Source organism: Festucalex cinctus, chromosome 16 (assembly GCF_051991245.1).
Source record: "Festucalex cinctus isolate MCC-2025b chromosome 16, RoL_Fcin_1.0, whole genome shotgun sequence".
Taxonomy (NCBI): domain Eukaryota; kingdom Metazoa; phylum Chordata; class Actinopteri; order Syngnathiformes; family Syngnathidae; genus Festucalex; species Festucalex cinctus.
In genome coordinates, this window is record NC_135426.1 from 3,850,001 (window position 1) to 3,877,905 (window position 27,905).

At 39.3% G+C, this 27,905-nt stretch overlaps 2 protein-coding genes across 5 annotated transcripts in view; both read right to left on the reverse strand.

The window, feature by feature from the left end:
• The window catches only part of scyl2 (SCY1 like pseudokinase 2), a 27,547-nt gene extending 15,563 nt beyond the window's left edge, over positions 1 to 11,984 (reverse strand). The window contains exons 1-13 of one of the 2 annotated variants that reach the window (XM_077501519.1): positions 11,812 to 11,984; positions 10,835 to 11,018; positions 10,599 to 10,756; positions 8,898 to 9,042; positions 8,634 to 8,783; positions 5,017 to 5,238; positions 4,817 to 4,933; positions 4,608 to 4,733; positions 3,289 to 3,465; positions 3,137 to 3,148; positions 2,925 to 3,047; positions 1,157 to 1,270; positions 928 to 1,060 (exon numbers count right to left, since the gene is read on the reverse strand). In XM_077501519.1, coding sequence (XP_077357645.1) covers positions 928 to 1,060; positions 1,157 to 1,270; positions 2,925 to 3,047; positions 3,137 to 3,148; positions 3,289 to 3,465; positions 4,608 to 4,733; positions 4,817 to 4,933; positions 5,017 to 5,238; positions 8,634 to 8,783; positions 8,898 to 9,042; positions 10,599 to 10,756; positions 10,835 to 11,011 — 1,654 coding nt within the window. In that variant the 5' untranslated portion in view covers positions 11,012 to 11,018; positions 11,812 to 11,984. The remainder of the gene's footprint in view (positions 1 to 927; positions 1,061 to 1,156; positions 1,271 to 2,924; positions 3,048 to 3,136; positions 3,149 to 3,288; positions 3,466 to 4,607; positions 4,734 to 4,816; positions 4,934 to 5,016; positions 5,239 to 8,633; positions 8,784 to 8,897; positions 9,043 to 10,598; positions 10,757 to 10,834; positions 11,019 to 11,811) is intronic. The other variant, XM_077501520.1, reaches the window with a different exon arrangement.
• Positions 11,985 to 13,643: 1,659 nt separating this feature from the next.
• depdc4 (DEP domain containing 4) lies at positions 13,644 to 27,748 on the reverse strand. Of its 3 annotated transcripts, none has more exons than XM_077501210.1 (9): positions 27,582 to 27,748; positions 26,735 to 27,131; positions 26,527 to 26,660; positions 22,732 to 22,924; positions 22,437 to 22,663; positions 16,144 to 16,286; positions 15,926 to 16,051; positions 15,760 to 15,838; positions 13,644 to 14,231 (listed from the first exon to the last, which is right to left on the reverse strand). In XM_077501210.1, exons 1-9 carry the CDS (start codon positions 27,703 to 27,705, stop codon positions 14,026 to 14,028), a joined length of 1,629 nt encoding a protein of 542 aa, XP_077357336.1. In that variant the 5' UTR covers positions 27,706 to 27,748; the 3' UTR covers positions 13,644 to 14,025. The 3 variants fall into 3 exon arrangements, with proteins under 3 accessions (XP_077357336.1, XP_077357335.1, XP_077357337.1); XM_077501209.1 differs by having other exon boundaries at positions 22,732 to 22,960; XM_077501211.1 differs by having other exon boundaries at positions 14,087 to 14,231; positions 15,728 to 15,838; positions 22,732 to 22,960.
• Between the last annotated feature and the right edge of the window lie 157 nt (positions 27,749 to 27,905).

Consider the following 27,905-nt stretch of genomic DNA (forward strand, 5'->3'; position numbering starts at 1 on the left):
CCACGTTGGGGTACTTGCACGTTATTATTATTTTTTTATGCCTCAAGGGCTAGGTGGCGTTGCATATATAACTGAATGTTGCCATAAAGATACCTTCAGGCCTTGACTATAAATATACATGTCAATTATGGGATTTTTTGGAGCATGTACCTGGGAGTTATTAAGCATATCCTTCATTCAAGATATTGCTTGTAATGTCCATAGAGGATATAAAAAAAATAAAATCAAACTAAATAAAAAAGTACGTATGTTTGGATAGGTCTGATGCCAGTGAACATTTTGAGTGGTGGAAAGTAAAAGAATATTCATAAATGACTTGGTTATCCCACTTAGAATGAGTTTACAATATTTGTAAAAATACCATAAGTGGGGTATTATTTTTTTCTGCCTCAAGGGCTAGGTGGAGCTACATATATAACTGAATGTTGTCATAGAGATACCTTCAGGCCTTGACTATAAACATACATGTCAAGTTTGGGATTTTTTGGAGCATGTACCGGGGAGTTATTAAGCATATCCTTTTTGCCTGCCAATTTTCGTAGCTCTAGGTCTAGGTCAAACGGGCTGGGATTGGTTTTCATTTTTCTACGCTAGGGGGCGCTATAGAGTCACGTTGTTATGACAACTACATAATATCAAATTTTTCGCCGGGCCCGAAGAGATTGCAAAGTTTGGTGATTTTTCGTAAATGTTTAGGTCCCTCAAAAATGCGATCGTTTGCGGAGAATAAAGAAGAAGAAGAAGAAGAAGAAGAAGAAGAAGAAGAAGAAGAAGAAGCGGAATAATAATAATAATAATTCTTACAAAAACAAGAGGGACCTCGCAGCGGTCGCTGCTCGGGCCCTAATTCTTACAAAAACAAGAGGGACCTCGCAGCGGTCTCTGCTTGGGAAAACTAAATCAGGAAGACAAGGATGAGAAGCCCACCCAGGATTCCCATGAGGACGGCGGGTTCCCTGGAGGGGATCTGCTGCAGGAAGGGCAGGATCTCGTCCACAACAAACCACTTGTCCATGTATTCCAGGATCTTACCGAGACACACCAGCGAGTTGACGCGCACCTACGCGGCCGCAGGGAAGGCACAAGGTGTCACGATGGCCGCGCTCACGCGAGTGTTTTCACAAAGATTAAGAAAATAAATAAATAAAAGACTCACAGCGAGCGAGGACGTCTGCAGGCAGGCGGATTTGATGCGAGGGATGAGGGAGTTCTTGATGGAGGGGTAATCGATCAGGTTGGCAAACGTGGGGATGATGTTGAGGCATAGCTCCTGGAAGACGTCGCACAACATACAAACTGCTCATTTTTGCCATTGGGTCCCACCTTCCTAATTATTAGGGTTGAACAATTTGCTAAACTAAGATTTTTTTCCCTCTATTTTTCTCCACATAATATTCCAGCTCTATTCTCCTAAAAATATTTTTTTTCCCCTCATCATATTTTACTCTTGCAAAATGATATACGTTTCTCATAATAAATAAATAAATAAAAAAAGGAAACATTTCCAAAAGGCAACTTTTTCTTCTGAAATTTCTAAACTGAACTCTTGTAATTTTGTAGTTTGAAAATGTTGCATCTCTACTCTTGTAAAATGCAGCTTTTCTTTCTACCATTAACATTTTATTCTTATAAAATCAGGACTTTTTTTCTCCATAAAAATACACATTTAAAAATTATTTCTCAAAATATTAAAAACTATGTTTTTCTTTCTACTATCAAATTTTTATTCTTATAATATTAATACTTTTTTTCCATAAAAATACACATTTCAAAATTATTTCTCAAAATATTAAAAATGTATCTATTTATTTCTACCATTAAAATTTTATTCTTAAGAGAACATTTTTTTCCATAAAAATACACATTTAAAAATTATTTCTCAGAATATTAAAAATGTATGTTTATCTTTCTACAATTAACATTTCATTCTTATAAAATCTGAACTTTTGTTTTTTTTTACATAAAAATACACATTTAAAAATTTCACAAAATACTAAAAAATTATGTTTTTCTTGTAAATTATTTCCCCCCGTATAAATATGTATTTTTTCTAGTAATTTATTCTAATAGAAATTAGTACTTTTTCCGTTAATGCAATTGCTTTATTCTTTTAAAATATATTTTTGGACAAGCAACATTCCAATTTTTATTCTCGTGAATTAATTTGTTCTCCTAACATTCTGACTTTATTAATGGGAAGTTAAAGGCGCTGTCTGCCAGTTTCCCTCTGGAAAAGGCACTTTTTAAATACAGGATGCACACACTTTAACTCCTTCTCAGTCTACTCCTCTAGGCTTAAGTTAATGTATGGTGGTGATTTTTTTTAATTTACCCCCAACCTCCAGCCTATATTTTACCATTTTGTGTTTGTTTTGTCAACAACGGGACGTTTCTGGGTGGTGTCTGTGGACAGACGGTTGTTTCTCCCTCCACCCAATCGCAGAGCGGGGGTTGGGAGTGGGCGTGGCTGGAGCGGCGGGGGGCGTGTAGGCAGATGGGTTGTTTGTTTACGAGTAGAGTGATTAGAGTGATCAGAGGCAGGGGGGCGGTGGACACAGGCAGGGGGTGTGAACGTTGAGCTCGTGTGGGTTGAGCCATGGGAGGCGCCCATTTTGAAATGTTTGTTTACAAACAGAAACGGTTCGTTTACTAACAGAAACTGTCAAACCTACTGACAGGCCCTTTAACTAGAATGCTATTTGCACCCCAACATATTTTTAATATGACCAACACATCATTTTATAAATGTCCTTTTTCCATAGTAAATTTAAAGTTGCATGATTTGAAATAAATATAATTTCATTTCAAATCTAAAATGTTTGAATGTTCTATTAAGAAAAGCAAGTATGATTGTCCGACAGTCGTCCTGCTCAGGTGTTATTGTGGAAGCGTTACACGATACTGTGAGAACACAAAATGGTCACCTGGATCTGCACAGAGGGAGCTTCCAGAGCTCGGTAAACCATCGGCAGCACGCTGTTCTTGATGTCCTCTGCCGGTGTTTTGGTCAACAGCAGGTCCATTTTTTGCAGGAAGATCAACAGAATCTGCAAAAGGATCACGGGCAGAAGTTCACAAAACCACTTCCTGATCAAGAAGGTAAAAAAAAAAAAAAAAAACACGTCTGACCACCTACCATGTTACTAGCCTTAAGAAGCATGGGAGGACATAAAAAGACACGTCTGATAAAGTGACAAAGCACGTGCTTGGAAGCACAATATGAATTGCGAGTTGGCTTTTTTTTATTTTTTATTTATTTATTTAAATGGTGTGTCGGTCGGGGTCTACCTGGATTGGCTCCTGCTGCTTGAAGACGGGCGTCAGGTCGGGCAGGACGAGGCGGACGTACTCGTCCTTGGTGCACTCCTCGGCGATGAGCAGCACGTTGGGCAGCACGAAGGGCACCATGTCCGGGTTGACAAACTCCGAGGTGAGGGACGGAAGGATGCGGTAGACCACCACTCGCTTATCGAGACAAAGTTTGAAAACCGATGTCAAATTTTTTTGTGTTGATCTTCATTACACCATTAACACAAGTATCAAGTATAGGGGTGGGGAACCTCACGATACCATACGATATGCGATGTAAGGCTCACGATAACGATGTCACGATATGGCGATACCGCGATTATCAATATATTGCTCAGGTACAGGGTTATTATAATTTTGGAATTTTTCATTTTAGATAGTTTTTAGTTTTGTTTTTTGTTTTTTTTAAGTTTGTTTTAATTAGTTTTCAGTTTGGTTTTGTTAGTTTAGATATGTAATAAATGCTATTTTATTTTGTGAACAAAATTGTTTATTTTTTTTTATTTTAGTTTTTTTTCCGTTTGTTTTAGTTAACAAAAATAACCTTGGTCAGGTAACAAACTCACGGAAATCTATGATAACACTACTCAAGACATATAATTATGTTTTTTTTTTTCCAATGAGAAAATTGTTTCTTTTTGTACCATCACTGAAACACAAAATTAAAACTGGTGTCTTCTTCACAATGAGTTCTATAAGTGTATTTGTTTTTTTTTAAACAAATACAAATGTCTTCTTAAGAGAGACAAACTTTCTGTCAACAAATGTGCATCTTTCTTAAACACTAATTGTCACACATGTCAGTTACAGTCAATTGTTTCATTTTATAAACTGTGACAACTTTTTTTTAATGTAACATTGTAAAAGTAAATACATAAATTGACAAATATTAAATCCAATTAAGTCAAAATAAATATTCCTCATAAATTGTGTGCTTTAAAAAGTCAAAATAAGGTATATTTTAAAATGTTAAAATTGAAGCTATAATACACATTTTTCATAGAAACATATGCAAAACTGCCAGACAGATAACTGTATTAAGTCAAAGTAAACAGATAAGTCTTCTTCACCTGAAGACTTGCGCCCATTTCCCCGCCACTCTTATTAGGTACTCCCCCTAGTGGCCCACCAAGTAATTGCTCAATAAGTTATGAACAATGGAGCCGTTATAAGTAGCTGTATTATTAACTACAAATATGGCGAGACTTGCGTAGGCGTGTCGATAATCTATCGGAACACAAAGTATCACGATTTATCGCGATATCAATATATCGTCACACTCCTAGTATTGAGTTTACCTTGGGAAGTTTTGGCAGGACTTTTGGGAGGCCCTTGTAGAACTGCGACTTCTGCAGATTATCCCTCTGGAAAAGCGAGTCGAAGTACTGGAGCGTCACCGCTCCCACGTCGTCAAAAAACGGAATCTGTCGATCGCAGGCGGCAGAAATCCATCAGTAGGCGTGCACGGACGAGGATGACGCAACCGACGTCATACGACGACGCCAACCTTGGTCATCTGGTCGGCGTCGGGGCGCAGGTCGGGCGTGACACTGAGCAGCATTTTCACATGCTCGCGCACCTCCTCCGGCAGCTTGCTCAAAAGCGCCGGACTTATGTTTGTGAGCTGCAACGCACCCAAAAAACAAAACAAAAAAAACATCCCGTTAGAAGGTGGAAAGTAAAATCGGTTGCATCGTCGCCGCCGACCTGGTCGAGCTGCCGGCTGAAGCTCTTGAAGATGTCATGCTTGTTGACGGCGAACACAGGCCTGCCCTCGTTGAAGACGGCGTGCGCCACCACGCCCAGCGAGTACATGTCGGAGGGCGTGCCGCAACTGACCGACAGGATGTACTCGGGCGCCAGGTACTCGGGGTTGGGCAGGCACAGCGGCGGCAGGTTGGGCTCCCATTCCTTGCACGAGTATTTGGGCTGCCAGGAGACAAAAAATGGCAGACACACTTGCAGGTGCGGAACACTGACCTAAGGCGTTGAAGTCACAGGGTGGCCATCTTGCGACTCCCACCTCACGAGCACACTACTGTATAAACTAAACACTATATGTACAGATGAGACATATACAGCTTGTAGGCAGTTAGTAGCAGGCCGGAGGAGAGGTGAGGGTTTATGAGTCAATATTTTTTAACAAGTAAAAAATAAAAATTAACAAGTGGACGATATGTGCTGCTTTGAAGACTACCTTTTTCTTTTATCGCTCGGTTGCTGAGATCCAAATATTAGATTTGGCAGCAAGGTTATTTTAAGGTTAACTAAAACTAACAAAAAAACTAAAACTAAAATTCAAAAAACAATTTCGTGAACAAAATAAAATAAACATTTAAATGTTAAAAAAAAAAAAAAAAAAAAGAGAACAAACTGAAATTACATTTTATGTTTACAAAACTAACCATAACTATAATTATAGCAAAAAGGTCTTTTGTTTTCATTTTTGGTAATTAATTTACTGCATGAGCCTTTGGGGATGATTTGAAATGTGATTTGAAGTCGATTTATTTTGATATTAACCGGAATAAGGACAAATGCGTCACACAGAAGTGATGTCATCGAGCAGCAGCCAATCGAAAAGGACCATCAGATGACCTCGCTCGCATGATGGGTTTTTAAAATATTGCGCACAAGTAATACACTAAAAATAAATAAATAAATAAATATCTATATATATATATGTATAACTAAAACTAATACTGAAACGAAACTAAAACTAAGCATTTATTAAATAACTAAAACTAATAAAAACCTAACAAAACCACCCTGAAAACTAATTACAACGAAATAAAAAACAAAACAAAACTCAAAATTAAATAAAAACTAAAATAAAAAAAAGATCCCAAAACTATAATAACCCTGTTTGATTGAACTTGTTATAATTCTTTAATAAAAAAAAAATTATATACAAGTTTTCTCCTGTACTAAACATCATTATGCATATAATTTATACATGTATTAAAGGCAAGTTGTAAAATGTCCATCCATCCATCCATCCATCCATCCATCCATCTTCTTCCACTTATCCGAGGTCGGGTCGCGGGGGCAGCAGCTTTAGGAGGGAAACCCAGACCTCCCTCTCCCCAGCCACTTCGACCAGCTCCTCCGGCGGGATCCCAAGGCGTTCCCAGGCCAGCCGGGAGACATAGTCTCTCCAGCGTGTCCTGGGTCTTCCCCGGGGCCTCCCACCGGTGGGGCATGCCCGTAACACTTCCCCAGGGAGGCGTCCAGGAGGCATCCGAACCAGATGCCCGAGCCACCTCAGCTGGCTCCTCTCAACGCGGAGGAGCAGCGGCTCGACTCTGAGTCCCTCCCGGATGACCAAGCTTCTCACCCTATCTCTAAGGGAGAGCCCGGACACCCTGCGGAGGAAACCCATTTCGGCCGCTTGTATCCGGGATCTCGTTCTTTCGGTCACGACCCACAGCTCGTGACCATAGGTGAGGGTTGGAACGTAGATCGACCGGTAAATCGAGAGCTTCGCCTTTTGGCTCAGCTCTCTCTTCACCACGACGGACCGATACAGAGTCCGCATCACTGCAGACGCTGCACCGATCCGCCTGTCGATCTCCCGCTCCATCCTACCCTCACTCGTGAACAAGACCCCAAGATACTTGATCTCCTCCACTTGGAGCAGGATCTCATCCCCGACCCGGAGAGGACACGCCACCCTTTTCCGACTGAGGACCATGGTCTCGGATTTGGAGGTGCTGATCCTCATCCCAACCGCTTCACACTCGGCTGCGAACCGCTCCATTGAGAGTTGGAGATCACGCCTTGATGAAGCCAACAGCACCACATCATCTGCAAAGAGCAGAGATGCAATGCTGAGGCCACCAAACCGGACCCCCTCAACGCCTCGGCTGCGCCTAGAAATTCTGTCCATAAAAGTTATGAACAGAATCGGTGACAAAGGGCAACCTTGGCGGAGTCCAACCCTCACTGGAAACGAATCCGACTTACTGCCTCAACAATGGAGGCGCGGAACATGGCCCATATGGCCCCTGGTACCAGAGCGCAAGCTGTGTGTGGAGGCGAGTCAGACTATATCTAGTCGGAACTTCTCGGCCTCACACACCAGCTCGGGCTCCTTCCCTGCCAGAGAGGTGACATTCCATGTCCCGAGAGCCAGCTTCTGTAGCTGGGGATCGGTCCGCCAAGGTCCCCCCCCCCCCCTGGCTGCCGCCCAGCCTGCTCAGCACCCGACCCCTTTGGCCCCTCCCACCGGTGGTGAGCCCGTGGGAAGAGTTGTAAAATGTCCTCTTGTTTATGTTTAACAAATTGAAAACACCATCATCATGCTGTTTCCACTCAGTACTAGGGACGTAACAATAATGGCAATATTGTGATATTGCGATATTATATTTATATGATAAATATATAAATATATTAAATATATAAATAAATATATATATATATGATATTATAAATATATATTATTATATTACTGCCACAATATATCGTCGTCGTCATGTCACGATATTAAAAGCAGTGCATCTGTTCAAAAAGTCGTGATTTCCACTTGTGCAGTTCTACCACCCTCTGGTGACCCGTTTTTTAGTGCAGTTTAATTTTCACAAGGCATGTTTTGGCCCTTCTCTGTTTAAAATCCCAGATAATGGTCAGACGACGGGGAACATAATATACTTGTGAACAGTCAATATGTGGAGGAACAAATTTTTTTATTTATTAATTTCTTATTTAATTTAAATAATTAAGTAATTTATTAATATTATTAATAATAAAAATCTATTTTTTGTAGTGCTTGTATTAGTGCCTTATATATATATATATATATATATATATATATATATATATATATAATTTTTGGGATTTTTCACTGCTGTAATGTACAAGAACAATAATGTGTGTGTTTTTGTTGTATGAGCTAATATTTTTTTACAATATTGGGACTTTTTTTTTTTTTTTTATATCGTGACCTTCATCGCTTGATAATATCGTATCGTGATGTTTGGATATAGTCACATCCCTACTAAGTACTGTCTCAAATGTTCTCCAATTTGGATACTGTAAATGTATGGGACAGTATGGCGAGAAACGTTTCTTGCGAGCAATATGGCGACCTCGTGACCTCAAAAGTCTTGGCCGAGCGGCTATCCAGTCCTATATGTAGGGAAAACGACTTCTTTGTGATTGAAATCACACAATCAAGTACATATTTTATCTGCCCAGTTCCCAGAAACATGTTCATGGTGTACCCGTCCGTCCGTCCGTCTGTCTGTCTCTTGCCCACAAAATCAGTCGGCATTAGCGACCCGAATGAGGACAAAGCAGATCACGTCGCCTTTCCTTTCACTCACGTCAGTGTCTGCCGGGTTGCCGGACGAAATACTAAAATCAAAACCCATAATCTTCCACGATCCACTCTTATTGAGTATAATGTTCTCTGGACACAAGTTTCCATGGACCATCTTGACGCCGCTGTGCAGGAAGGACAAACCCTCCGAGATCTAAAAATGACATTCCCCCCCCAAAAAAAACAAGAAAAAAAAAAAAAAAGAAAAAAAAAAAGACAATTAGACGTCTGCTATTCAATCTTTTTTCCAGGTTTACTTTGCGCTCACCTGTAGCAGGCCGTACTTGGTCTCCACGTCGTACAACTTGTACTCCTTGATGTCGTTGGGCACGGGGCTGGGCAGGTTGTCCCAGTGGCCCAACACGTTGGACAGACTGGCAAAGACCGGCTCCGTGCAGAAGGCCAGACAGTCTCTGGAGAAAAAATGGCGACACGTTTTCCCAATTTGACACATCTTGTTGGTTCTCCTCAAAACGTACTGAAAAACTTCAAGTAACTCCATCATCATAAGAGCTAAAATTAGCTCCAATTGCGACTCTAATACAAAAAAGTTGCAAAAACAAACATTTATCCCCAATTGTCAGCTGGAAACCGGTGGAAACCAGTTTGAACATTTATTTGCACACAAGAATGATGAGACTAAGCTTGAGGGAGAAGACATTCCTCTTTTTTTTTCTTTTAGGCCATGAAAATATGGCAAGTGGTAAAATGTCTCAAGTCCTCTTGTTAATGTTTAACAAATTTAAAACGCCATCAATCATGCTGTTTCTACTAGTATTGTCTCATTTGAATACTGTGAATGTATAGGATGGTATGCCGAGAAACGTTTCTTGGGAGGAGCAATATGGCGCCCTTGCGACCTCCCCTGAGCAACTGTGATGTCATTTTCAATCAACAGCAAATGACAAAATGGCCGTCCCCTTAGATGGATAAAAATGGGCGGATTTTTGCTGCTTTTACTCATTCCGCAAATGTAATACTGATCAGAATGCCATTTTCAGAGCAGTGAGACTGCACACAATACACCATTGTTAAGGGGATTTTAGGTTGGGTTAAAGTACAATACATGTACATGTACTGGTTATCTCTCAGAATTGTTTTGCTTTCTCTTTCAAAAAAGGGTGAGTTTGATGTTTTCGAACAACAAAATACTCTTTTTCAAATTTGTCAAAACTATCAATATAAACATGCCAGTAGAAGATTAGTACGTAGATAGGGGTGTGCAAAAAAAAAAAAAAAAAAAAAAATCGATACGGCAATATATCGTTGCGGGCCTCATTACAATACACGTATCGATACGCAGGTGTCAGAATAGATATTGCTCAATAACTTTAAATAGGCATTTATTTTACCTACAAATTTAACATGATGCATGTTTCTTAATTAATGTACCAGTTTTCCTATATTTTGCTTAAAAATTAAATAGAATGTTTTTATTTCCCCAAATATTTCAAATAAGCATATTTTACAGCTGTGATTTTAATACTTTGATATTTGTACTCATATCGGCCCATGACTATTAATAAAGTATCTGTGAAAGCTGTTCCTTGCTCTGCAGTACGTGCACATTTGTGAGTACGCCGCTTGGTAGTCAACCAGAAGAGCCGCTAACAAGAGCATTGTTGCCATCCAGCTTACTAAACATATCATTTAGGTATACATATGACTGTTATAATAAAAAAGCAAGTAAATTAATGTAAAATTTTGGGATATGTATCGCCTTTAAGATCATGTATTGGGATACATATGTATCACGAGACGTATCGTATGGTGACCCCTCTATCGTGATACGTATCCTATCGTCAGGTTAATTTGGCTTTGAAGAAACCACCGCCCGTGTATCTATGCCAATAAACACCTCCGTCAAAATATGAGTAGTGATCAGTCAAAGTACGAGACAATTTTTTCTACAGGGACATCCTGTACATTTCTCCGCCCCATGTGTTCATGTCAAGAGTGTGCTCGTCACCGCGACTCCTCCAGAGGATGCTGAACGGTCAGGAGACGGGGGTGTCGCAGTCGGGTCAGCTGTTGCACCCCTCGCTTCAGGGATTCCACAATTTGGTCTTTGTCAAACTTCTGGTGCTTGTCAATCATCTTCTTATCAAAGACAAACACAGCCACTTCCTGGAGATGACAAAAAGGCTTCTCATGAACATTTCTGTTATGACAAAAGGTTTGGTATAATAAGATGTAACGACGCACCTGCTTGGTGGACTTCTTGGTGCCGTTGTAGATCCTCCAGCACATGCCTGGACCGGCGCTGGCAATGTGTCGGCCCACCTCAAACTCCCGCGTGACGGGGTTGCCCATGACGGCGCTGGTGACGTCGGCCGTCACTTTGGTGACCGTGCTCTTCAGCTTGTTGAGCATGGACTCCATGATGAGGCTGGAGCAGGCAGATGGAAGGATGGTTTAGGATCTCACATTAGGCAAGGTGTTCACTTTTTCAGATTAAATCACAATTTAAAAATATGTCTCGCACCCACGTGTAGCCAAGTGCAGCCTTCAAAACTCTTGAAAAGGAAGTTGATGCCAGATTATGCAACAGGAAGTCTCATAAAAGAACACAGTTGAAAAATATGTTGGCGCCACTGTGCAACACTTTGGCTAAATTTATCTTTTTTTTTGGATAGAGGGTAGACATGAAATGAAAACTGAGTCTGTACATTATTCTTCTGCTGCAATCACTTTTTTTTATTTTTATTATGGTCACATTTTCCAGCGTCACTAGCAACTTCTGAGCTTTTTTTTTTTTTTTTTTTTTTTAAATACACAATCCGTGCGTTATTTACGTTCTGTATTCCCAGCAGGATCTTGACATTATTTTCACTTTCACACTATTTAACATTGTTTGGAAATTTAGTTATGAATATCATTTAACACATTGGTCACGGAACAAAACATTGAACATTATTGATGACGAGCTAGTTAGTCGTGGCTCGGACAGGTTAACCCAGCTATATTACAGCGATAACTTGATTTCTTTAGTAACGGCAGCTCGCTGACATGTTTCACTCTGTGGGACGTTAAAGCGAAGTTGTTCAATGAGTTCTATTTAATATTCCTGGAATGATTCACCGCGGCAGTCGGGAAGCGAAGCTAACTAGCCGACAATGCGCAGTAGCACCGCAGTCGCAACAATTAATCAAGAGTCACAAACTGCCATTTGGTCAACTTACACTAATAGAGTACAAGATGTTTCCAGGTGATTCCCTTCTTTAAATCATAAAAAAGCCTACTCCCCGAGGAGTGCTGTCACTGACGTGTGTTGCTCACAGTGCCCATGTTTTGAAGCAGCCGACAGAATGAGCTAGCATGCTAGGCAAGACATTTCCTACTTCCGGGTTTAGCGACACGAAGGCAACGTCACGTTTTCTAGGCGGGTTATTATTTTGCAATAACAAGTAATGTGCAGTTATGTGTTTAAGTTGTCGGTTTTCACTTTCCTGTTTTTGGTATCGCTCAGCTGTATGTTTAAATGTTTCTGTAAGCTTAAATTGTTAATAAATAAATGTTAAAAATAAAATAAAATAATGTACTGTGCAGTTCAAACGATAATATACATAAACTTATACTGTTGATAATTTTATAAAAATGCACACTTCATACAGTAAATCTTGATAACAAATGATCATAGTTAAAGCTACTATATGGAGGATTTCCCCAAAAAATATCTTAATAGCTTTTTTGACCATTTATGACTGAAACATATTCTAATTAGTAGATCAACATCTGAGCTGTTCACAATGGGTACTCCTACAAGCCTCTGGCCAATATTATTTAGGAAGCGTCCGGTCCGAATCCTTCGAATTTCCCGCCCTCTGTCTGCGGGATGTGACGTCATGCGCGTTCTCGTCAGTTGTTTCCTGTAGTCGCGAAGACGGAACTAGTACAGATTTTCGCTGCCCCAGACACCCGCTTTTACTCCGCGGAAGGCTGCTTAAAAAAAATGAAAACAATGTCAAGTGCCACGAAAAAAAAAAAAAAAAAATCAAAACTTGATATTGACCGACGCCGGGCAAGAACGAGTGAACATTGGTTTGACATTTCAGCGGTGGAGAGAGTTGAGATCGGACTTGGATTAGAAAAGTGATTCACAGCTGGCTTTCTACTCCAAAAGGTAAGAAGCGAGTATCTTGACATTTAGAAGAAAATGTGTTGTTTTCAAATAGCAGTAACCTCAAGGTCGATCACTTCTCGGTCATAACTATTGGGGTGAAAGTGAGGTGGACGGCAACATTTAGCGTGAAAGGGGCGGCAAAGTTGAACGTAATAGAACAGAATGACTTTATGAAGAACAGACGTTCCATTCCGCGGCGTTTCAACAGACTAAATGTTGCCTTATTTTCCTCCGTGAAAACAGCCTATTGTAGCTACATTATGCTAACGGAATGTGAACGGTACTACTGAACGGCGATAACATTCACGGCCATATCACACTAAGTAGTGAATGGGTCTATATGTTTTTCACAATCGTCAATTTCCATAAATGACAGCCCACCTTTCGGCTCATGCACAATGACGCTAGCCTGGGGGCGACATACACTAATAATGACTAGAATCAGGTTGACGTCCGTCGAGCTGGGTGACTACAATATGTAACTGCATATTAACATCGGAATGAGGTCCAATTAATTGACATAATTTGCACATCGTTTTGGAGTACAGCACAGGACTGGCCTTCGACCGACTAAAGCAATATGATCTGCATGTCCCGTGGACATCAATTGTTTAGTGGGGATCGAGAGTCTCATTCCGTGAAGTGGCCAGCTTTGTATAACATTATAAAACTTCTTACCTCTGAAAACATAGTTTAATTGGATATGAAGAGCCCAGTCTTCAGTATTGAGGTCGTGCACGTACGAGTGCGCGCAGCGTGTACGAGCGTGCAGTTTGTTTTCGGCCACAGGTGGCAGTAGCGATTTGAAATTTTAAATCTTCCATATAGCTGCTTTAATAATCCTAAATTTAAAAATACATGATTTAATATGTGCAATGATCATAGAAGGTATATGACCTCAGTGATCAGCTGTTTAATTAAAAGTGAACATCATATTTCATCGGAACACATCAAAAATTACAATTAATGTATAGGACGGTCGGACCACCAAGAAAGTAAACACAAATAAACCATTTAAGAGGAATAAAGTGCATTCTAAAATGCCTTCAGTGGGGCTTCAATCTATTTTTCTGTAAATTATGACATGATTCAAGTGCACACAGCATTAATTCATTATTTTCCAACACATCAACTTTCCTTAATAACTTACAAAACAAAGACCGACAGTAATAATCTCCTTGGAATTTGACAAACATCCAACAACAATCACTAAAAGGATTCCAATGCCAAAGTACCATCTCCCGTCAAGACAAATTCACTTTTTTGTTTTGTTTTATGTTGAGACGGCGTTGCAGAGATGCTGGAGGAAGACCACAGGGTGATGCTTCTCAAACTGCTTGAGGCGGCGCCTCTTTTCGCTGCTGCTCACAGAAGACGACGAGTCTATGTGGAGGAGGAGGCGCTTGAGGCCCACGTGCGTGGCGTCGTCGCGCCGCTTGCGGTATTCCTGTGGCGACACCTGCTCGCAGAAGGCGAACACTGGAGCGAGGGAAGGGAACAAACCGCCAGCGTCAACAATCGTAACTGCTCAAGGTTATTTTAGTGAAAGGGATACTTGAATCAATGAGCCATTTTTAGCAGTAAAAAATGAATATTTTGTCTATAATTAATGTGGTAACTTCATTATTTTTCATGGACAATGAATACATTTCAAAAGTTTTTTTTTTGTTTTTTTGTTTTTTTAAACCACTCACTCACACACACACACACACACACACAAGCTTGCTTCATGCAAGCCACATGGGGTCTCCCAGGCAGAGGAGCGAACCCGCACCAACCGGCACCGAAGGCAGAATACATTTAAAAAGTAATTTTTCTACTTGCTGTCGACTGATGATGACATCACCTGTGTTGAGGAAGTAGGTAGTGACCAATCGTGGCTTCGTTTACTGACCAAACCCAAAAAACAGGCGAGCCATGATTGGCCGTTACCTACTTCCTCAGCACAGGTGATGTTATCGTCAGTTGACAGCAAGTAGAAAAAATACTTTTAAAAAGTATTACTTGGACATGAAAAATAATGAAGTTATCAAATTCATTCTGGATAAAATTAACTTTTCACTGCTCAAAATAGTTCAATGAGTCAAGTATCAATTTAACTAAAACTAACGAAAAAACTAAAACTAAAATTCAAAAAACAATTTCGAAATAAAATAAAAACGAAAATGCTTTTTAAAAAACGATAACTAACTGAAACTACATTTTATATTTACAAAACTAACTAATTATAGCAAAAATGTCATTCGTTTTAGTCTTTGGTAATTAATTGTATTAATTCTCGTCTTTGGGGATGATTTTAAGTTGATTTATTTTGATATTAACCGGAATAAGGACGTTTGAAAGTGTGTCACACAGAATTGACGTCATCTAGCAGAAGCCAATAGAAAAGCACCAAAAGATGATGTCGCTCCCATTGTGATTTTTAAATATTATGCACAAGTAATACACTTTTTTTTTTAAACTAATACTGAAACTAGGGCTGTGCAATAAATCGAATTAATTCGATTGTCATTTTGAAAATCAGATCGTTGAAAATTTGCTAAATTATGAAATCGAATTTTGCCTTCTGGATTATTAAAAGCTGTTCTTATGTTCTCTTACATCGAGATGTTAATTGCGAGTTGTAACTTTGCTAACTATGAATATTAAGTTAATGTTCAAACTGATTTAGAATCAGTATACATTATTATGGTCTGAACATTTTGCACAAGAATTATTTTTCAATGACACCTTTAAATAAAGGTTTGCTGGGTTTATTAGATTAAAATTGATTCAAATCGTGTCTTTAATAACTGACAGAAAAAAATTAAAGACTAAGCATTTATGAAAGACTAAAACAAAAAACAACTAATAGAAGCACCCTGAAAACAAATTCAAACTAACTCCATTTAAAAAACAAACGTCAAAACGAAATAAAAACTAACTCAAAATGAAAATTGCAAAACAATAATAACCCTGGTAATGGTGTAGCCTACCTAATGAAGTGTCCCATGACATGAAATCTTACTTGTGATGGAGTCGACATCTTTGCCCTCCTGCATGCTCCTTAGTGTCTTGTGCACAGCTTCCATGAGGGATGGAGGAGTCTACATGCAATGGGGGGGAAGAAATAAAAAAAAAAAAAAATCACCTTTAAATATTCCTTTAATAAACACGTAAGAATGAGAAATGACCTTGAAGACGTCCGAGTGGTTATCCATGAGAAATAGCACCAAGGCGTTGCTCTGCGCTGGCGTCAGTTGGCGATTGTGGACGACGGCCTTCTGAAAAGCACGACTCACCACAGCACGGTTGTCCATCTGCAAAGAAAAACACGCCCGTGAGTGCCTCCTGGGATTTTGCGCTACTGTGTATTGTTTTGTTTTGTTTTTTGGCAGGGAGGTTGGTTAACTTGTTTTTGTAGGCGGCAGGCGTGAGGGTAGGCCGCGGCGGCCATGAACGCCAAAAGGCGCCGGAGCTCGTCCCGCGCGCAGGTCGGCAGCAGGTGCACGCACAGCTGGGAGACTCGAATGGCGCGCTGCAACTTTGATTCTTCTGCAAGGAAAACAGTCCAAGTGCAACATCATAATTCAAGTCATCTTTATTTAGAAGGTTTTAGTTCTCATTTCACTTGAACGCATTTGGGCTGCCAGACCAACTGGTGGTGAGAAAGTGTGTGTGTGTGTGAGTGATGCATTTTTTATAGGGATAGACCGATTATCGGCCGGGCTGATTATCGGCGCCGATATTTTGACATCGGCGTTTTTACAAATCTGAAGGCCGATTAAAGCTGGAATCTCGCGTAGTGGTGAATGCTTGCGAACGTAGCAAATTTTGTGTTTTCATCAGGATTTGCACGATGCTCACAGGCAGGTTTTTTTTTTACTTGTTGCAAACATTTTGAACATATTCAGACAATTTTTGACTGTCTGCGAAGATCTTTTGGATCCTGACAAAACCCCAAATTAGATACATTTAATTTTGCATACATTTGTCACTGTTGACACTGAGAATCCAGGGTTCTTGCAGGAATCACTCAGTGAAATTTTAGACCTTTTTTTTTTTTTAAGACCTTTTTAGACCACTATGAGAAAAAATTTAGACCAACTTCACGACCGACCGAAGGGGGTACATATTTGATTCTCAAAACCATGTCAACTTGCAGGGCTCTACACAAACTTTTTTACTAGTGGCACTGGTGCGAGTAACATTTTTAGTTGCTCGCACAGCACATGATTTGGTCGCACCATTTTTTGTGGAGGTGTAGCATGACCTTAGGCAAACGCAACTCGATATATTTGCAAAATATTTGATTGGAACACGAGTTTTGCCAACATCCAGTGGCTATCAAAACATATAATTCATTTAAATATTCAAAACTTATAGTGACATTTGTTGCTTGTAGACGTTAATCTTAAAACACCACAATTTTTTACGGTATCTTCAAACGTGTTAAAAAACAACAACAAAAATGTCTTCTATATTTTCATATATTGAATCAATTATTTAAATAGACCGCAACAAAGGGCTGGGCGATATGACTGAAAAATGTATCAGTTTAAATATTTATTAGTCGTTATTGATAGTTATAATTGGGTTTTTTTTCTATTCAAAATAAGGATCAATAAAACAAAAGGTTGATAATTTGAAATAAAAATATTTAACCTTTAAAAAGACACAAACACAATATGTGCACAGTGTGAAGTATTTCAGAAACGTAAAAATTTGAGACATGAAACGAACCTACCGTTAAGCTAAAAGATTTTTTTTTTTAAATCTGAGACACGATGATGACCACGGAATCACTGCCGTTTGTTTGTTTTTTTTGTTCATTTGTTTGTTTTTTGTTTGTTTGTTTTTTGCTGTGGTTCATTTTGAGTTTGATGACGTCATCGCGGGGACGTCTCTGTTCTCCTATCTGCTTGTCATGCTAGTTGTGTACATTGACAGGGGGGAAAAAAAAAAGAAAAAAAAAAAGAGATGTGCTTTTATCTTAGCTGGTGTGTTGGCTGTGGGACACACCTGTGTGAAATTTGAATCCATGCATTGTTATTGTTTTGAGTCGCGCGCAGTACCAACACCGGGACATACAAGTGCACCGAGAGGACTCGATAGCCAACTACTGTCAGCTGCATGTTGACACTCGCTGTGACGCGCGCGCGCGCGCACACACACTATCCCGTGCCGCAAGTTCGTCGTTCAACACCCTGCCTGTTTGTTTTGGTCCCGGTAGTGTTAGCTTGACATGTTGAGCTCGGGATGTCCGCAGAAAGCAACAACGATAATTCCTCCCCCTTCTGGTGTCATATCTCGCGAGAGTGGATATCGCGGCAAAACAAGCCGCCGCCGCGCGTCACATCTCACCAAACATCTCATTAGCTCCCGCCCACCTTAACTACAATGCAAACGCACCCCTTCAAATGTCTCCTTCACTTTGAGCACGCAAATAACAGAAACAACGCAACACGCACATTTTTTAGGGCCCGAGCAGCGACCGCAGCGAGGTCCCTATATTGTTCCTGAAGGAATTCTTCTTCTTCTTCTTTTTCTTTGTTATTATTCTTTTCCGCAAACAATCACATTTTTGAGACACTAAAAATGAACGAAAACTCACCAAACTTTACACGCAGATCGGGCCTGGCGAAAATCGCCATACATGATAACAGAAAAATGGCTCCGTAGCGCCACCTACATAGGTTTAACTGTCCCGCTACGTTTGTCCTATGGCTACAAAAATTGTGTGGCACCTGTAGCACATCCAGATGAACAAAAACCTCTTTGATAAGTGTACCCTAAAATAGACAGGAAGTGAGGTATGAGTATTTGAATGTCCAATTTTGGCCCATTTTTGCACATTTACAGGGGTCATACTTTTGCCCGCTTCTCCTACACGGTTAACCTGATTGACTTCAATCTTGGGCTGTACCATCTCAACACCTGGGACGACAACATGGTAAAAAAAAAATCTAAAGTTTTTGACATACTATATGATGGCGGCGGGGCATCAAATTTAGAGTTTCAAAATTCTTAACGAAGCATTGCCGGTTGTACGTTTAAACTAGAGCTACGAAAATTGGTACACATATGTAACAGACTATGATCAACAAAAAAGCCTGTTGGTGCCATATGCGAAACCTAACAGGAAGTCCGCCAGAGACAGGGCATCAAATTTTGCGTTTCAAAATTCTTACTTAATGAAGAATTTCCAGCTGTACGTTTCACCTAGAGTTACCAAAATTTGAAGACATATGTAACAGCCCCCGAGGTACAAAAAACAACTTTTGAAGCATATGCTAAACCTATGCTAAACATTTTGAGCTAAAAAAAAAACCCTCATCTTTCATGAAGCATTCCCGGTTGTACGTTTCACCTAGCGTGATGATAATTTGAAGGCATACATAAGAGCTCAGGATGTACAAAAAAAGTCTCTTGGAGCCATATGCGAAACCAAACAGGAAGTCCACCATTTTGATTTACGTTGGGATTTGTAGCCATTTTTTGTGGCCTTTCTTAGGGGTCATATTTTCACGAACTCCTCCTACTAAATTTATCCGATTGTCTTCAAACTTGGTGTGTTTCATCTTAAGATGTTTGAGATGCAAAGTTGCATTGTTTGCCAAGTAAATTGCTGCTTTGTTATGGTCTATACATATGCGAAAACTTTGCACACACGTCAGACTTGTCATGAACATGAATATACTAGATTTCTTGTGCAATTTGCAATAAATGGCTCAATAGCGCCCTCTAGACATTTTTATGAAGCTTTTGCGATTGTATGATTCAACTAGATTTGTAAAAATCGGGACACCTATCAGCCTAAGACTAACAAAAAAGTATTCTATAGCCATGTGCCAAGCCATTTTAATTTTATTTTGTTAATTGTGCATCATTTTCGGCCTTTCCATGAAGCGTTGAAAACACAAAGCATGTCAAAAACATTTACAATTTAGACGGCTTCCTATTTCACAGTACCCCAACATGCCAGAACCCCGACGTGCAAGTACCCCAACGTGGCCCGGGTTGCGAGGGCCCTTTATAGCTGCTCGCAGCTCTAGTTTTGTTCTTTCTTTTTCTTTCTTTCTACAGAGCAGACACTTCTCGGAATGTAAGGAGCGGATGTAAGAATTTTAGACTTGGGTAAATTAAATTTTAGACCTAAGATGAAAATATGGCTGTTTTTTTAAGACATTTTAGGCCCAAAATTTAACTTTCTGAATTTTAGACTTTTTTTTTTTTTTTTTTTTTTTTTAAGACTTTTTAAGACCCCACGGGAACCCTGGAAGTCCCAACACTTTTTATTGATAAAAAAAAATAATAATGTCAAAAAATAAAATTTTAAAATTATGTTGAAATTTTTGAAAACTTTATTTACAGTAGTAACTTTAGAAAAGTATTTACTTATTTATTCACTGCAAACACTTTTTAATTTATAAAAAATATAATTATTATTATTTTTTTTAGAAATTATGTTGAAATTTTGGAAAACTTTATTTACAGTAGAAAACTATTTGTTTATTTATTTATTTGTTTAGTTTTAAATGTAGCTTAACACATGCTGATGACTCTGGAAGCGCCCTAAAATTTCTGTAAAATTTCTTTTAATGAAACAAAGTTGTCTATTCTTTGTTTACGCTATTATTTTCTCTTTTACTACAAATGAATATCGTCTCCAAATATCGGTTAATGGCCTACTTGACGACTCATAATCGGTTTTGGCATCAGCACTGAAAAAAACCATGCCGTCCTAATGTTGAACATTTCGGATCTCAAACTATTTCATGTAAAATGTTCCCTCATCTTTTTGATGAAAAACAACTTGACACACAATTACAGCGGCTACTGTGGCTCCATGCTATGAGCTAGCAAGTAGCCAGCATTAGTTAGCATTCGCATTATTATTGTTGGAACGTTATAGCCGTTGGATTAATGTTAACTATTTACTAGTGCTGTCAAGCGATTAAAATATTTAATCGCGATTAATCGCATTTTTTCATAGTTAACTAATAGTTAATCGCACATTTTATTTATTGTAAAAAAAAAAAAAACCTTGATTTTTTTTCTGTCCCATTATTTTATCGAATTGTAACATCGTTAACGTGAATAAGAGGATTGATTTTCGTATGCAAATCTTTTTCTTTTTTTTTATTGAAAAAAAGTATTGAATTCAACACACGCAAAGTCACACAAACAGCCCCTCAACAGCCCTTTCCAAGGGATTAAAATTGGGGCAATGTAAAATGCCAACAAAGTGCATATGAAATGTAAACTCAGAGACTCTGCTTATAGTGCAGCAAACTATTTTTAAAGTTTGTTTTAAACTTAGCAGCAATATATTGGTCATTATTTACCAGCTCAACCCAGTTTCTGATTTCTTTCTGATTAGAAAAATAACTGAAATGGCTAACAGCATCCTAGTTTGCTTTGAGCCAGTTGCTCAAACAGACAAGCCTGTTAACATTTTCAGACAACAGGGAAGCTCGCCTTCATATCGCGATCATATTGCGCACGCCATATGTGGTCAGTGAGACTTTGGATTTGATGTCCCATATACTAGCTACCTGCCTGAAGTGCTCTGCGACAGTATTGGCAAAATGCCGGTCCTCGGTCTTCATAACAAAGCATGGCAGCGAAGCACCCAGTCAGTGTCAAAATAATGGGAAGTTACCCCGAGGTAGTTGTGGTGACTGAGAGACGTCCAGTAATCGCTTCGGTGAGTCTCTTCTTAGTTGATTCATCCATTGGTTTCTGTCGGAAATTATCCACGGATGCCTGGGTTTGACGAGGGGTCGGAGAATCGGCATCAACGGTGTGCTTGGCTATCAAATGGTATTTTAAGCTGGACGTGCTGCGATGGTAGTTCAGTTCGCGATGGCAATACATACAAATTACTTTGCTCTTGTCAATGCCACCATTAGGTAATTTTTTAAAAGTAAACTTGCCGTTCAAAATTGAATTTATATCCTTTTTACGGCTCGCCATGATGCTTCTCTTTCCCCGTTGTTGTTGCTTTTTTTTTTTTTTTTTTTTCCTAACCAGCAATGTCAACGCAGACGAACTTTTCATCCATTACCGTGATTGGTCAAAACAAAAGTTTGGTAGACCACGCACAGGTTGTCATTGCCCAATCAGCTTTAAGTATTGTAATGAAAGCCTTGCATTTACCGCTGATCTGTATACACAGTGGCGAACTCCCATAAGTGAAAGACAAATGATCTAGTTGCCAGGTGAAAGCTCCAAATGAGCTTTAATTGCGCGATAAAAAAAATGACGCCGTTAAAAGGGGGTTGCGTTAACGCCGTTAAAAACGCGTTTAACTGACACCATTACTATTTACATTTTTTTTTTAAACATTGCACCGTGAATCCACCTCCTATCTGTCCCATGTGTTTGTGCTGTGTCACATGACAGTGTCACAGACATGACACATTAGCAGAGAAACGATTTGACAAAATCATATAATCATCTCGTTTTTGTTCCTGAAGTAAAAGGTCCACAGATTTTAGTCCAGTTTTTATTTAGTGAAATGCATTTTCATGTCATCTTCATCAGTCAACGAAAATGCATACTAATTTAGTCCCACTTATTGTTTATTACTGAGGGTTTTAGTCTAGTCTAGTTTTAGTCCGGTGAAAAATGTGTGTGGACGAAATGATTTTTGTTTCGTTTTCGTTGACGAAATGAACACGAGTCGGCGTTTGTGTTTACCAATCAGCTTGAGAATGGCAACGTGCGCATCCAGGTAGCGTCCCGGGAGCAGCGGCACCTTCCCCCGCCCGTCATAGTGCTTGGCAACGGCGTCAAAGAGGAGCCGCTTTGCCCGCTCCGACGGCTCGGTGTCGTCCTGTTGCCGGAGGCGCTCGCAGGCAGCCGCGATCAGCTGGTCGGGGAGAAACTCCAGGCAGTCAGCGGCTGCTGAGAGCCACCCGTCCCGCCTGAGGACGTGCAGGAGTCAGTACGTTTCAAGCGCTTCGATGGAGTGGAAGTGTTGAGACCAACTCACTGGGGGAAGTTGAGGACGTCTGGCAGCTCTCTCTCCAGGCACGTGTTGGCGATGACTAGGTCGTGCGGAGGCGCCCTCCTGGCTCGAGCGCGATTCCCGGCGGGAGACGCCTGCAGGACGCCGTCCAGCATCGGAAGCTCGACCGCCTGCAGCAGCTGCAGCAGCGCTTGCCGCTTCCACACTTGCTCCACCACTGTGAGGTCGCAGCACAGCCACGTCACTTTCACTTCTTTTGGATAAGGAAATCCAGAAGGTTAATACTTGGTTTAAATGCAACAAATGATCATTAGAAATTAATGAAACCAGTGATATTGTTTTCTGTGTGAATAAGCATCAATACAGTTGTTGAGCGATTATGTCCTCAGTTGATTGTTTATGTATTCAGTTGATGTGTAATGTTGCGCTTGTCCAACTGTGAGGCGCTTGAGCACTTTTCTTTTATCTTTATTTTACATTTTATTTTACTTCCGCCTGAAGTTGTTTGCCTTTTCAGCGGAAGTATCAGCTAGCTGGCTGCAGTGCGTCGGTTAGCGTTCTACAGGGCGCCGCGCAGTGATACGAACGAACAGAAAAGTAGTGGCTGGCGGTAATGGCGTCTGACTTTATTCAGGAAAGAGTATTGTGATGGAAATGTATCACGCTTTTGAAAACAAATAGTTTTTAGAAGAAAAACGCTTTATTTCCAAGACCCCAGCCAGCTTGCTGGACTATTTTCCTTTCGTCCAACGCCGAACCAGAACGCGTGTCACCGAACACTGTCAGGGGTAAGTCAGTGCTGATCGCACACACGGGAGGTGAGGATCAAATTGAGATTCATGTTAAAAAAGCCGAACGATCCCTTTAACAACAGTGAACGTAAATATAGATGGGAGACCTGTTAAAAAAGTTGAGTTCACCAAATTTCTAGAAATTCATAGCAATTGATCCATAAATTTAAAACAGCATACTGTATAGGTAGGTAGGTGAGTTGGCAAAGAAAATAAATAAATAAATAATAATAATAATAATAATAAAAAAATAATAATAATAATAATAATAAAAAATTGCGAAACGTGATGATTTCTTTTTCAGATTAAGACAATTTCTCCCATTAGAGGCATTACTATGTTTGTATCGATCACTGTTTGAACCTCATTTGACCTATTGCAATTAGGGGTGCTCGGCCGGCCAATGTATTTATTTATTTGATTTCCTTAATTTCGGGAGATCGGTGATCGGCCGATGCCTTAAAAATGAACTGATCTTTTCCACCAATCTCATCTCCCTCCTCAGAGGTGTGAAAAAGTCCGCCACTGTCCTCTTCTGCTGAGAGGACAAATTTTTATTTAAGAGAACTAATTAATGTGCAGTTAAAAAAAACCACTTGTATTATTTCGCCGATATTGTTCAATGGTTTCCAATAAAATAAGATTGGAACACTGAAGGTATATGCTGCCTGTTATGAAGAAAATCGGCATCGGCAGAAATCGGGATTGACAGGTCAGGCTTTGTAAAAGATCGGTTATTAGTGATCGGCTAGAAAATTGTGATCGGTGCACCTCTAATTGCAATATTATCTGGAATAATACTTACTGAGTTTATAATATTACTGGAATAATATTACTGAGGTTTAGTTAACTAAAACTAACGGAAAAACTAAAACTAAAATTCAAAAAACAATTTCGTTAACAAAATAAAATAAAAACAAAAATGCTTTCTAAAACACGAAAACTAACTGAAACTACTACATTTTATGTTTACAAAACTAACTATAATTATTAGGGGTGTCAAAAAAAAATCGATTCGGCGATATATCGCGATACTACATCGCGCGATTCTCGAATCGATTCAATAATCGGCAGAATCGATTTTTATTTTTTTATTTTTATTTTTTTTAGGATTCACACCTTGAGCATGGAAGAATGTTATATGAACGGCACATTAAGCCTTAATATTTTTATTTTAATGCTGTTCAAACATGAAACAGATTACAACCTCTATAAGACTGAAATTTCAGATAAATAAATAATACATTTTCATATAAATCTTACACTCTACAAGCTTACTGATTAGTATTTTCTAAATATGAATGAAAAAAAATCGCAACAATCGACTTATAAATTCGTATCGGGATTAATCGGTATCGAATCGTGACCATTCGTATCGGGATTAATCGGTATCGAATCGAATCGTGACCTGTGAATCGTGATACGAATCGAATCGTCAGGTACTAGGCAATTCACACCCCTAATAATTATAGTAAAAAATTCCTTTGTTTTTGTCTTTGGTAATTAATTGTATTAATGCTCATGCATTAAATTAAATAATAAATGCATGAGCCTTTGCAGATGATTGTAAATTTGATTTTTAGTAGATTTATTTTGATATTAACTAGGGCTGTTAAAGTTAAAGCTTTAATAGATGAATTAATCACAGAAAAATGTCGCATATACCACGTATTAATGCATATTAATCGCACTATTTTTTTTTGAGCGCACTTGAGCCTTGAACGTAACCGCGGATGGTTACATTGAAGGCTGCGCAGGTCAGTGATGAGGTCAATACACGGCATTTCCTACGCCTGTTGTCCCAAAATGAGCGGGGTGACTCCAGTTAGTGTGCTCGGTGGTAAATTTCGCGTTAAAAAACACCCTGAAGGGACTTTAGATAAAACAAAAGTAATTTGCGTTTCATTACCGGTAATTAATAACTGCTGAATTGCACCCAATTGATATGATGCTGTTACGTTTTGAGCAATACACGCATGCATGCAATTGTGCAATGCATTTAATCAATGTTTGCAAATGACATTCAGATAATAAAATGCGTTAATGTCAAAATATTACGGTATTTTGTATTTATTTTATATTACGCGAATACGCAAGTATGTTAGCTGATTAATCGTGATTAATCAAAATTAAAAAGGGTGATTAATCAGATTAAAATTTGTAATCGTTTGACAGCACTAATATTAATTGAAGTGATGTCATCTGGCAGCAGCCAATAGAAAAGCACCTTCAGATGACGTCGCTCTTATGCTGTTTTTGAAATATTGCGCACATGAAATAACCCTGAAACTTACCCTACATTTACTGCCAAATTACTTATTCTACATAAAATAAAAAATAAAAAAAACAATATCCTGTTGGTCAAAATATAATTCTCCTCCAAATTCTCTCTTCCATAAGCTTCCTGAATGCAATCTTTTTCACAATCTATGCATAATCTATCATGTGGGTTCCAAATTAAATGTCCGTTTGGTGTGAACTTGTTCCACTTTTCTCTTCATCTTATACACTAAATACCAGAAAAACGAACATGTACTCGTTTTAGTGTTTCTTATAAAGGTCCACAAATTGTGGAATGACCTGCACAATGATATAAAACATTCTGCCTCTTTTACCATATTTAAAAGAAAATTGAAACATAAATCTTACTTAGGAGATATGCATCTGATGATTTTGTGGACTAGTTTTGTTTTAGCGTTTGAAATTCTCTTGTACATGGAACAATAGTTTTTCATATGTGTGTCAGGATCACACTGTAAAGTATTATTTTCTTGTAAAATGTGATGGGCATACCTTTTCATTGAAATTTTGTAAATCATGTGGATATCAACCCATGGTAATTAGATTTACAATGTCAATCGTGTTGCTGGTGGGTCGTTGGACCCCGATTTAGAAGCTTTGACCTTGAGAAAGGAGTCCATTTTTCACAGTAAAATAATTACAAAAAAATTGTCTGTATTTGAATGCATTGTGGAAATAGACAAAAACAAACAAACCTCACGGGACCCAACCGACTCTGGGAACTGACCTGTTTGTGGCAGGTAGGAGGATGTGGGCGGAGGCGGGCACGGCGGCAGGCTGATGGACCTCAAGAGTCTCTCCGCTTTCCTGTCAGGTGGTCCCACAGCAAGAGGATTGGAGATCGTAAAAACGTCGTCCAACCTGCATTTAAAAAAACAAAAAACAAAAAAAAAAGCTCATTTGAGCACTGCTGATAATGGCAGACTAAAATCCACCTGGACCGCTTTTTCTTCGTCATCTCCTCTTCTTCCTCAGCGTCACCGTTGCGATCGCGCTCCTTGCTCTCGATGAAGCGGTACAGACTTCCGCCGCCGTCCTCAAACGTCGCCTCCTTGTCCCGGCGAAAGAGCTTGCCGCCCACCGGCTCGAACACCCCGGCCTCCATCAGGGCCTGGCAGAGGCGGGTGGCCGTGAGGCGTGACACCTCGCCGGCGCGAAAGGCGGCATTCTGCATCAGGTAGCTCAGCACGACGTCCACCGCGTCAGAGCCCGCGAAGCTGTTGATGTGGACGCGCAGCTGCCTACGGTGGTGGCGCACCTCCACTTGGATGCGAAGGGCGTGGATGATGTTGTGCCACAGCTGCGTGGCGCCAAAAGGACCAGATATACACGCTAACATAGACAGAATGATAGAGTGCAAATTGAGAGGTACAGGTGTAATACAGATAATATAAAATGTGTATAAAAGTACATATTTATTTCAATATGCATAATATTGATGGTACATAATGTACAGTATAACATTATTGTACAATGTCCAGGAGTAGTTACAACTACTACAAGTATTTATCTACATTTCAAATATCTGACCTTGAAAAAACAAAAACAAAACTGTTTTGTAGTTACACCAAAGTGTAATATTTTAAGCTGAATGTATCTTATGTTATATATAATGAAACTAAAAAAACATGTATATCTTTCTGCTATGTACAATAGTCAAGTTCTAATTCGTCGTATTATTATTTTTGACACCCTCATAGATAAGAACGTCTCATTTAAATACAAATAACAAGTAAGAAAACAATATTAAAAAATAATCAACATTTAAAATCAAAACCTTACCACGATTGCGCAAATTGTCATGAAAACTTGACGTTTGGCTGTTCAGTCGTCGAAATCGCGGAGTTAAATCAACCGCCATTCTAATCAAATATGTGACGTCGTTGGATTTCTTCCTCGTCGTCATCTCCCTCCTGGAATAAGGTGGTCGACGTGAGTAAAAGCACACTGCTGCCACTCTCAGGCAATACCACGCACTACAACGTACTAAAATTATACTCTACACAGCATTTTAAAAAATAAATAAATAAATTAAAAAAATAATAATAATAATAATAATAAAAAAATATATATATATATATATATATATATATATATATATATATA

Excerpts from the sequence above, each read along its gene's own strand:
- depdc4 (XM_077501209.1), bottom strand. The coding sequence starts at position 27,705 with ATGACGACGAGGAAGAAATCCAACGACGTCACATATTTGATTAGAATG. Across the intron at positions 15,839-15,925 it reads ACCACTCGGACGTCTTCAAG|ACTCCTCCATCCCTCATGGA; the intron begins GTCATTTCTCAT and ends CATTGCATGTAG. Across the intron at positions 14,232-15,759 it reads AGATGTCGACTCCATCACAA|TGTTCGCCTTCTGCGAGCAG; the intron begins GTAAGATTTCAT and ends CCCTCGCTCCAG.